Genomic DNA, 12,317 nt, shown 5'->3' with positions numbered 1-12,317 from the left:
GGTTTGGGGATGTTTTAGTGCTTCGGGAGTAGGGAATTTGCACTTTATTGATGGGATAATGAATGCTAAGAAGTACATAGACATACTAAAAGGAAATCTACACCAAAGTGCTGAAAAATTGGGTTTGGGAAGTCGCTTCATTTTCCAGCAGGATAATGACCCCAAACATACGGCATTAGATACAAGACTTTGAATACTATATAACTGTACAAAATACCTGAAAACGCCACCTCAGAGCCCTGACATAAACCCAATAGAGAACTTATGGTCTATCTTGAAAAATTCATTAAAAAATTATAGCATTAGAAATCTTCAGGACCTTAAACGAGCTTTACGAAAAGAATGGGAAAAAATATGTCCAAAACTCACCAAAAAATTGGTGAAATCGATGTCTCGACGCTTACATTCTGTTTTAAAACAAAAAGGGTATCCAACGAAATATTAGTTTTTACGTAACATTAATTTATTTTGTTCTTTAAATAGTGTACGAATATGAACTTTGCTTTATAGAAAATGTTAAGTTTGCTTAAAAATGTGAAATTCTTTCAGAAATATTAATTTATTTAATAAAATGCAATATATATACGTTTATACTTAAAATAACATACAACTTTTTTTATACTTAATTGCCTATATTTTTTTATGTGCTAAATTGCTGTAAAATACGTGGTGTACGAATATGGATTTTGCATACTGTACATAGCTGAAACTCTGAAACTAGAGCTGATAAAAATATTTAATAGCCTATTGTATGTAGTCAGCAACAGCTAAAATTTCTTCGGCAACAAATGTATTGTAAACTAGTGATATCTTTACTGAGATTTTTGACAAAGCTGAACATTTTTCATTATATTTAGATTTCTTTAAATAATTTCACTTTAAAAAATTTCACAAAATACGACGTTCTTAAATACGATCTCTAATGACATACAATGTCCGCCCTTTCTTCTTTTCAGATGAATCTAAGCTGAATTCGGGTTCGTGGGAGGACTCCCTAACTAAACTTGATATTAACAGCACTGAGCTATCACCGCTCGGCGATAGCAACAACGGCAGCATCACGACTACCACCACAGCACAATTGCATCATAACGCCAATAACACGACGTTGCATCGCCCCGAACCGTTGAACGCCGCACGCTCCTCATACAACAGTCTACACACTTTATTGAATAGCAGCACGCTTGCAGCACCGCTGCAACAATATCAAACCCAACAACAACAACAGCAACACCATCATCATCATCAGCACAGTAAAAGCTGTGGCAGTCCGAGCAGCATCGGCCGGCCAACTAACGAAGCAGAAAACACCGCAACCGCCTTAGTTGCGCACACAAACAACACAATTGCCGGCGGAAGTTTCAGCACCAACGGCGGCTCAGCGGCCGTTGGTGTAAGCACCGCAACTGCAACCACCGAAACCGTTAACAACAGTCAAAGCGCCACTACTGGAAATACCGTGACAAAGAAACGTCTCGAACATAACGCCTCAACGCGTTCCGTACAATCCGAGGATAGTTGGTGTTCCGAGCAATCGATTGAACAGGAGCAGGTGAACTCCAACACTAACGCCAACAGTACACACTCAGTTTCGGACGACGAAGCCGCAACGGAGGACGAACGTGAACGTGAACGCAGCAGCGTGACGTCGTTGAGCGCCACCAATCAACGCAATTCACAATTGCGTTCCACACTCAACAAGGCCAAACAGCATTTGTCCTTTGACAAATGGCGCACGAGTTCCTCGAACAGTGGAAACGCTGCCAACAACACATCCACCAACAGCTCCGCAACCCATTCGGTGTCGGCCAGCAACGGCGTCGCTGATAGCAGCGGCAACAGCACGCAAACACGACGTGCTAGCGCCTGCACCATGCCGACAGCACACCAGAGCGCACGTGATGACATCACCACGCCAGGTGAATCGCCGGGTGGCCGGCTATCTCGCTGGTTCTCTATACGACGCGGCTCATCGCACCAGTACGATGTGGGTGGTCGTCAAACGGCCGCGTCCAGCATTGATATGCCGGATGCAGCAGCTTTGTCAGCTTGCGGCGATTCGGTACATCCATCGCCACAGAAATTGAGCGCCAACAAAATGCCCGGCGTTCCAGAGGTGTGTATATCCGACTTAGCAGACACGTGCGCGTGCATTCGCAAATCGTTCGCTGAATATCTAACTTTTCGTTTATTTTGCTTTCATTTTTGCACAGAATGACGATGAAGAGGCCGCCATAACGTCATCGCGTTTTGATCTGGATCTAATGTTAGCGCCTGGCAGTCGCGCCAACGGCTCGGCACATAATGCGCACACCCGCCTCATCACGCCAATGCTGCCACCCGCACCGCCGGGCCTATCGCAGCAGCAGCTGAAGCGGCGCCACATTGTGGCTGCCATTGTGCACAGCGAGAACTCATATGTGGCCACTTTGCAACGTCTAGTCAATGTATGTAAATCCTTTGTTCGAAATCTCATTTTAACTATGTAAATATAATATGTGTAGTGCCCGTAGTTTCCAACATTTTTTAAATTTGCCTGTAAGGTTAATCTCAAGCAAATTATTTTGTAGAGTAATCTTTTGCATGGGTAGAGTTTCTTTATTTGGGGGCTTAATGGTGAATCACAAGTTTTAAAAAGCACACTGAAAATTACCTGTAGACTTTTTAGGGAGAATAAAGTACAGATTTAAGTTCATTTTCCTTAATCGTTCTGTCCATTTTCATAAAAAAAAATCACTTTTCATTTCATGCAGTTCTTTTTCTTTAAAATACATCGGTAAGCGATCTCTGCGGCAATAAAGAAGAAGAAGAATAAGAAATTGGAAACGTCATGTTCTCTATTTTCAAAAAGAAAACAAATACTACCAATAAACTGTATCGGATCCATAAACTGCACAAATTTTTTTGGCGGCTTGAGATGCATTTTTACCTTTATCATAGTTGTACTGTAAAATATGTCGTATTTTCTCTTTATCTTGCTCCATGTTTGCGACGCTATAACTCACGAACGACATAAAAGAAACTACAATCAATCAAACACGTGAAATGAGCTTTCCAAAAAGGGATAACATGACCGGATGCCGCGAATAAAACTAGAACTACGCGCTCTCAGCGCCAACTAGCGAAAATACCGCAAGACTTTTTTGACAACCAATATTTTGCATGCAAAGAGGTTGCTAAGAGTCGTGCGGGGGCACAATAGACCTAAGATCGCGGTGCAATCCTCGTGTAATAATCTCTTTGCATGCAAGACATAGGCTTTACATATCAGGGTCTACTCTGAATAAGGAGTTTGACCTGCTACAATATCCAGAACGAACTCACTCACTCGGCAACTCGAGCTCTGGTTCTTGGGCGGTGTTTGAACTCCAAATACGGGAATGGTCAATGAAGGTATTAGTACATCCATTGTGAATGGCGTACAGTACCCATCGGAGTTGGTCGCATACGAAGTTTGGTCGGTATATTAATTCGATATATACTCCTGTTGTTCGTAAAAAGCGGCTCCGCTTCAAACACATAACTTTAGGGATGGTTTCGAGAAAACACTCCCATTGGACTCTTTACAGGAAGCTTGCAGGCTTCACTATGTACATTTTCGATGGCAGACATCGGGAGGCATCCTGTTATAGTTCGAAGTGATGTGTGCTGATAATTCAATTGAAATTCGTTGAAAAAAGTCCGAAATTAAATTACTTAAGATCGTGGTTACTTGCTTACTAATAGTTTTGTTGATATTTATACTTCTTTCGAATGTGCAGAGTGAGGCCTTACAGAATACATTAAAAGCTAAACATACAAGTAAATATCAGCTTTTCATCATTATCTCGCAAGCGTTTTTTGCCACCTTAGCTTAAACGCTATTTTTTCAATCATTTTGTCACGTTTTTCAATAACTCACAAACTATTTGAATGCCAGCATCGTTCAAAATACAGGAGCACACCTGTTCCCAGGCGAATGTTTTTTTATTCTAATACACTTTTTTTCTTATTGTGCACTTGTATAACCCTTTCACAGATCTTATAAAATGTTATTTAAATTTAAGATAAGAAGTATACCATATCCATACACAGAAGGTAGTTTCAATCTAAATGCCTACAATTCAGTCTTTAAAACCGAAATTGTGGGTATAACATAAGGTGCATAATAAGTTCCTGCACCAATTAGCAGGTCCAAGCACCTTCCAGTGGATAGCCAAGCGACAATTAAAGCTCTCCGCAGCGTCAACAATAAGACTCACAAGATTACTTTATGAAAACAGGCAATAACTATGCCCTCAGTTGGTAACACGATTAAAATCAGCTGGGTCAACAGCTGAGAACATAACTCCTCTAAGTTGCCCAGAGCCTTATACCCCGTCAAGGTTTGTTTGAAACAATGAACTCTGGATAAACACCACAATCCTTGGAACACAACCAACACAAAGTAACTGTGGGGTAGTTTGATTATGGACAAAGTAACACCTTTTATTTACTAAGCAAAAGGAAGCTAATTAATATTATAGGGATCATCAAGGGCAGCCACCCTTACGATCCCACTTGTAGAAAATTGGGAATAATGTAAACGATGGAGGTCGATCAGACGCTGGAACATTATCTATGCGAATACCCAGCCGTTAACGGATATATTCCCTTACTCCCTATGCTCCAACTTAAGAGACATTGGACAGCTGAGATAGAAAAGTGGAAAAGGATCAGCTTTTTCACAAATACCATAATTTGATTACTTGGATATGACAATAAGCTTATTTTATATCTTTTAATCGAAGCTGCAATACAAACTGAACGTCGGGATCAAGTTCTTGTATGGAAAAGTTTTTTATTTGACGAAATTCGGCATGGATTATTATCCAAAGAAACGATACAAGCCCCAAATAAATTATTCAGAACGAACCACTAAAGCATATATGTAGCTACCGCATAAACTAAACCAGCACACTTAAGTCCACAAGTGAAATATTTTGTTTCTGGAAGAAAAAACTATAATTTGCACAAGTCCATTTTATCTACTCCATGCACTTGCTAGCGCTTGGAAAATTTTTCCAAAACATATTATTCAAAGCTCAATAATGTTAATGTTTTTTTAATTAACAGTTATATGTGTCGATAAAAAAAGTTAACCGCATGCACTTTCTATTAATTGATCAAATTGTTTCATAACAAAGAAATTTATTTTTATAATACTACTTAGGTGTGACCTTTAATCATAATCGCCAAAGTCTCTCTAAAAAATGCCTCAAAAGTTAAATACCGCCAGTAGTACTTTATTGTCTACGGTAATTAAATTATATCACAATTATTGAAGGTGATCCAAGTAAAGGTTTTTTTTCAGTATGATGGTTATTGATTATGATTAAAGCCTCCACCACAAAACGTGTTCTATTCTAGGAAATAGCTCAAAAAATATAATAAATTAAATTTAATATGGGTTTTAGACATTCCCTTAACTGAGTCAATTAGCAAATTTAAATGGAACACAATAATTGAATCAAATACGTTTATTATAAAAATAGCAGTACGTTAAAGCAATACAATTACGGCTTGAAACACTTATAACTGGTGATCCACATATAGGTGCTTTTTTTTCAAAAGCTCTTTCTTGAGAGTTATTTTTATTCAATAATGTTTGGCATTTCATTATGGAAAGACTTACGCCTGAACAACTTTTACAAATCGCTCAACTTTATTACGAAAATTGAAGTTCTGTAAAGTATTTGTTTCGTGCGCTTTGCTCAACTTGTGGTCAACATAATCGACCTACTGAGCGTAATATTCGCAACATCATCATACATCTTGACATCCAGAATACATTATTGGATAATATTCGACCGAATAGACCACGTCTAGCACGCAGTGAAGAAGATATTGCAGCCGTAATTGAGAGTGTAGATTCGTAGATCCGCAGAGAGTCGATTCGGCGCTGTTCGCAGCAACTCGAACTGACGTATGGAATGACTTGACGCTTTTTAAGTCAAGATCTTAAATTGAAAGCGTGCTAAGTACAGTTTTTGCTAGAACTGAAGCCGCTGAACCTTCCCAAGCGAAATCGCTTCGCTCTATTGGGTCTTAAAAAATTTCAAAAAAAAAAATCCAATGTTTTCAGGCCAAATTTTGCTCAAAGATGAGGTCCAGTTTTGGCTCAATGTGTATGTAAAAAAGCAAACTTGGCTCATTTTCGATGAAGAGAAACCTTAAGCGATTCAGTGGCTGCCAATTTATCAAGAAAGAACAACGGTTTGGTGTGGTTTGTGGACCGGTGCAGTTATCGATCCATAAGTCTTCAAAAATTATGCCTATAGGAACGTAACCGTCAATGGCGACCATTATCGCGCCATGATAACCGACTATGTAATAATGCTTGTAATTAAAGCTTGTGATTTCGGCGACATTTGGTTTTAACAAGGCGGCGCCACTTCTCACACATCACATCAATCATTCGCATTGGTTCGGTCGATTGACACCAAGTTAGTGTGAAATCACACCGATAGACTGTTTTCTATGTGGACGTGTACAATCTAAAGTCTATGCAGCCAATCCGGCTTCGGTTCAGACTTTGGGGCAAAACATAAAGTGTGCCATTCGCCGTTAAATTTGAAGTTTCTGTGTTTTTTTCTTTAAAAAAGTACGGAAATCCAGAATGGAGCACACTTTTATAATAACTACGCAAAATTTTGATCTAATATTAAAGTATATTCTCTCTTACACGCGGGTATTATATATTTTAAGATAAAATTTTAGCTGGATTTCAGTTTAGATGAGTTGCGCATTCTTTTATTAGTCGTTTAGAAAAAATGAGACTATTGATGACTTTTTTTCTCACGTTCAAATGCTGCACATTTTCTTTTTTTATTTTTTGCACATTTTCTTACATTAATCATTCACCGTTAAGCATATTTAGCATACATAGATATATTTTTGATTCATACATAGCTCATATAAAAACTTACAAACCAATTAAGTATATTATCATGCATTTACTATACGAATTTTATTTCTTTACATGCCATCCAAATCCTACGTCACGCATTAATTGCATCACCATCACCATCACCATTACTAACAACTACTACTACCAAATCTACTACTAAATAAATAACGAAATTAACGCAATGTAACTGAACCCAAAAAAAAAACCAAAAAAAAAATAATAATAATAATAATAAAAACATACTCGTAGTTACCAAATTAGTAATCAAAACCACCAAACCGTTAGCATAAATAGGTACAAGTCCAAATAATTACTTAATCATTACGCAATTACGAAAATAGTATTTAAAATGAACTGCTTAGAGAGTTTCTATATTCTACAACTCAAAAACAATATTTAAAAAATAGTTAAAATTAAACAAAAATTATTTATAAATTTATATGCACTTGAATGAATTCTTCAAAATCGGGCTTGCATTAATCATACAATTTTTTTTTAATTATTTTCTCATATAAAAACTCTCTCAAATTTAATAGCTTTTCATTCAATAAATTCATTATTAATTCACATTTTTCACTATCTCCCTCTTTACCACCATCTCTAGGATTATAAGAAACCTCTCGAAGAGAGCAACCCACCTATTTTGAGCGGCTCCAAGATCGCCACACTCTTTCATCGCCTGCCCGAGATACTGCAATCGCACAAATTATTCCGCATCTCACTCGCCGAATGCGTATGCAATTGGGATCGTGACGAGCGCTTGGGCGATTGCTTCGTGAATGCGTTCAGCAAGCCGCGCATACTCGAAATCTACTCGGGCTTCATCAATAATTTCTCAGCAGCCATGGAACTCGCCAAAATGGAGGAGAAGCGCAAATCGGCGTTAGCTGATTTCTTCAAAGTCAAACAAATTAGCGCACACGATCGTCTGTCGTTCTTCGGTCTGATGGTTAAGCCAGTGCAACGTTTCCCACAATTCATACTCTTTCTACAGGATATACTCAAGTATACGCCACAAGGTCATCATGATCGCATGTCACTACAGCTGGCGCTGACACAATTGGAATTGCTCGCCGAAATGTTGAACGAGCGTAAACGTGAGGCAGAACAATATCAAGGTTTCAAAGAGATGTTGGGTCACATCACCGGCACTTTCAATGCACGTTCGCTCACCGCGACAGATAGCAATCGTGCGCGTTACCTGCTAAGGGAGGATAATGTGACACATGTGGAGTTCAATCAGGCTGGTCTTATTGTGAAGTCCAAGCAGCGTCGTCTATTATTGCTCAATGATAAGGTCATTTGTGTTTCGGTCGCACCGAAACAGTCACATGATTTTGGCGCTACGGAGAAGCTGAGTTTCAAGTGGATGTATCCAGTGACGGATGTGGAAATCGTGGATAATAGCACTTCCGCAACGCTCTCGAGAATATTAACTGCTGGTGAGTTTCCAACCATTTCGAGTTTATAGGCTTAACTCTTGCTATAGACCCAAAGTGTTGTCCTTTACACAGATCCTTAAAATCTCGATTTAAGTCTAAATTTATTTACGAAATGCTGAGGTCAGTGTCCGCAACGCAGTCCGAACTTATCTAGTGGTGTTTAAATTGAAAATTAAAAATCACTCCTATCGTAAACTCACAACTGTCTTCCCAATTTCACAGGTCTCAATCGCGGCGGAAGTCTCAAGTCCAACAGTAGCTCCTGCAACAACAGTCACTCCAACACGCTCCCAATCAATGCCGCACACTCACATGGTGGTCACTCATTGGACAGCTCACCAGCTGCACAACTCACGAACGGCGCCGATAATCTCTGCTCCGAGATGAGCACACTCATGTACGACTATGAAGTAATCTCACGTATACACGATCTCGTCAGCACACTGAAGGGCACATACAAAGCACTCAATACGAATACCACACGCAATGTCTTGAATACCATACAAGCCTCGATACAACGCAAAGATGAGGAAATGGCTTGGGTTGATTCGTGTTGTCTGCAATTGGTAGCACGCAACAAATCGGGCAAAGAGGAGACCTACACATTCCAAACACAAACACCGAATGTAAAGAAGGAATGGATCACGGAACTGCGTTTAGCACAATTGGCTTTGGATCCGAACAACTCGCCAGCCTGGGAGACGTCCACTACAACAGAGCCACAAACACTGGGCAATAGCTACGAGCAGCAGCAACATGTGATGCAGCGACAATCCACCAAGTTGCCACTTTTCGTCAAGGCGATACCCGTCTACAAGTCACAGCATCAAACAGAGGTGAGTTTCTCATTTTTTATTTTCTTTGGATTTTCCATTTTCTATATTCTGATTTACCTCCACACAGGTGCGCTGTGGTTGTTATTATACTATCGCCAACGACTTAAAGCTAAGCGGCAACGCACGCCGTCGTCATAAACAACAAAACTACCTGTGGGTCTGTACCAGTGATGGCACATCCTCACACATAGCAGTGCTCTCGCAGCATCACCAACAGGCCGGTAATCTGCGTGATGTGGGCTCGTTCGACTTGGTCGAGACACAAGTGACCGCCATGGAATTCATCAAAGGACTGGACAGCGTGAAGAAACGTGAAGAGCACAATAGCCTGCTAGGCGATCTAGTGTGGATGGGCACAGACAGTCGTAGGATATTGATTTACTCAGCACAAAACCCCGAACAGGAGGAGCAGCTGAGCTGCAGCACTGTACCTGGCGCCGTTACGCGTATACTCTATCACTTCGATGTCGTTTATGTGGCGCTCTCAAATGCCATAATGCTCATCTATCGTCGTTCGTACGATGGCGTCTGGATGCTCAAAGACCCACAAGTGGTGCTGCTGGGCGAATCCGCGCTGCCAGTGCCAAGTCTATTGCCAATCAATATGAATATTTACGCTTCGTGCGCGAATCGCGTCTACGTGCTGAATGCGCTCAACGGTGAGATACAGAAGAGTTTTGAGGTGCAACACGGTGCCAATCAACAGGTGAACTTAATGGCACACTCCGGCATTGGACTATGGATCTCGCTGAAAAATTCAACTGTTTTGTGTTTATATCACACGGAGACCTTTAAACATTTGCAGGATATCAATATTGCCTCGAGTGTGTTGCGCAGCGATGGCAAGAAGGAGCAATCGGTTAACAATAGCTCAATTTATGTAACGGCGCTTATGGCTTGCAAGGGTTTGCTGTGGGTTGGCACGAATGTTGGTATTGCCATTACTATACCGTTGCCACGCCTCGAGGGTGTGCCGATCATCAGTGGTGGCATAAATATGTCTTGCCATGCACACTTTGGTCCGATTACCTTCCTGCTGCCACTTGTACCGCGCGTTTATCCGAGCTACAAACAGCCACCGACGCAAACGCTGCCTGTCGCCTTTTGTGCGGAGCCCACCGTTACAGTGCCTAGCATGGGTGATGACCTACAATTGCCCGCAATCGATGCTGATCCCAAAAAACTCACAGAATCCGATCTGGACGAATCGACGGTAATACTGCGTCGCGACTTGCCGAAAGATGAGTCAGCCTTCTCGGGCACCGCCTCACCCTCGGCTTCGATGTTACGCGAACTCAGCGTGGATGGTGACTCGAATGCCTCTTCACCGCGTTGCTCCAAATTGGATAAGCAAAATTCATTCGATCAATCACTTTCGAAGTTACGCGCTTCGCTCGTTAACTCGCCAGCCTTCCATCGCAAACGTTTCCATGATCTATCCTCCGACTCGGCGCGCATGGCCAAGACGCTGCCGCGCGGCTTCAACACGAGCATGCACTCTAACACGAGCACGCTCAATCATAGCGAACATGGCTACTGTGACGTCTACGGCTTGTATGGCAAGCTGATTTTCGTGAAGGAGGACTATGACGCAGAGGAAGGCACACAGGGCAATCTCATGGACATGATGTACGAAGGCATGCGCCGTTCCGATCCCGAATTGGCGGCCATACCCGGTAAAGTGAGCACGCTGGATCGCCGTTTACGCATGAAGGCCTCACGGCCACGTTCACTCGATCTCTCCAACTGGTCGGTAGACTCGAAATCCTCCAGCCTCTATACCTCATCGGGCAGTGAGGAGAGCATGGGCATACGGCTATTTGGCGGCCGCTCGGTATCGCGCAACAGCAGCAGCGCTAGTCACAAAACCTCAGGCAACGGCAGTGATTTGGGTAACATATCCGAGAATGGACTAATGACCAGCGCCGAAATACATCAACATCACAGCACACCGAAATCGGATGATGGTTTCAAATTGTTGGAGATAAAGCAAACCAAGAATACTGGCACCAGTGCAGGTGGTGCATGCACGCCACCACCCGCCGCCGCTGTGGCGACACTCAAGCGCAAGCAAAAGCAAACGAACAAACAACAACAGCAACAAAATGCCGACGGACCGCGCACCATAATCACGCTGATGGGCGGACGCGGCTACTGGCGACACGTCTGGTACAACAACGCCAACTCGCCGAACAGCAAATCGGCAACGCTGAGCAGTGGCGCCTCCACACCGCTAATCGCCAACTCGAACGACGCCCACATTGTGGTGTGGGAGAAAAAGTTATAATCGCAGGAGTTCGAGTGGCGCCCCTTGCAGCGTATCGGGCGTCGCGGTCGTGTGCGCTTTCGCGGCAGTTACATGTCGCGTGAGCGTGTGTGCAATGGCGGCGCCGCCAACCGCGGTCTGGGCGTGCTCAGCGCCAGCACGCTCAATGTGCGCGGCAAGGAGAGCGGCTTCTTGGCGAGCAGCAGTGGCATGGGTTTTAAGCGTTTCGCCAAACTAAAACGAGGTGGCAGTCTAAAGGAGTTCTGAATCAAAATCAAAATCATCTGTTAACGTTAGTAATTGTAGGCTTAATGAAGAATTTCTATGAATTAATAATCAATAAATGTTTACATATTAACTGTACAGTTATGTAAAGTACAATAAGAACAAGCTGAACTGAATTGCATGAAATTTGATGTATCCTTGCTGTTGTTGTACGCAAAAAATAGTACATTGAATCACAAAAGCAAAATCAAAGAATACTGCACAAATAAATTAACGGTAAATTTAAACACAAACACACAAACTTGCATTATACAGTTACTTGTAGCATAAGCCGAAAGTACTGAGTCAAAAATTAAAAACAAAAAAAACAACAACGGCTGAATTCAAGAAGTAGCATTTTTATTGCAGCAGTTTTATAAAGCGTGGCCACACTATGAGGAAGCTGCTCATGTAAAAATTAAATTTATATTATATAATCTGCCGATTCACATATTGTGCGGGACAAATTCATATTTTATATTCTCACATTATTAGAATTTATTTTTGTATGCTGCTTATGTTTGGCATAAAAAAAAATTTAATAAAAAAAATTTTGATTACATTTAATTTGAAATTTTTAT

The 12,317-nt window shown here is 41.5% G+C and overlaps 1 protein-coding gene across 1 annotated transcript; it reads left to right on the top strand.

Moving 5' to 3' along the window:
• The first annotated feature begins 960 nt into the window (after positions 1-960).
• LOC108974317 (rho guanine nucleotide exchange factor 10-like protein) lies at positions 961-11,519 on the top strand. The gene is made up of 5 exons (XM_018942099.1): positions 961-2,116; positions 2,214-2,447; positions 7,533-8,370; positions 8,593-9,206; positions 9,274-11,519. The coding sequence occupies exons 1-5, from the start codon at positions 1,874-1,876 to the stop codon at positions 11,491-11,493; spliced, it is 4,149 nt and encodes a 1,382-aa protein (XP_018797644.1). The 5' UTR covers positions 961-1,873; the 3' UTR covers positions 11,494-11,519.
• The last annotated feature ends 798 nt before the right edge of the window (positions 11,520-12,317 follow it).

This window comes from Bactrocera latifrons, unplaced genomic scaffold (assembly GCF_001853355.1).
Source record: "Bactrocera latifrons isolate USDA-ARS-PBARC rearing strain unplaced genomic scaffold, ASM185335v1 scaffold_0, whole genome shotgun sequence".
Lineage (NCBI taxonomy): Eukaryota > Metazoa > Arthropoda > Insecta > Diptera > Tephritidae > Bactrocera > Bactrocera latifrons.
This window is presented reverse-complemented; position numbering and strand designations above follow the sequence as displayed.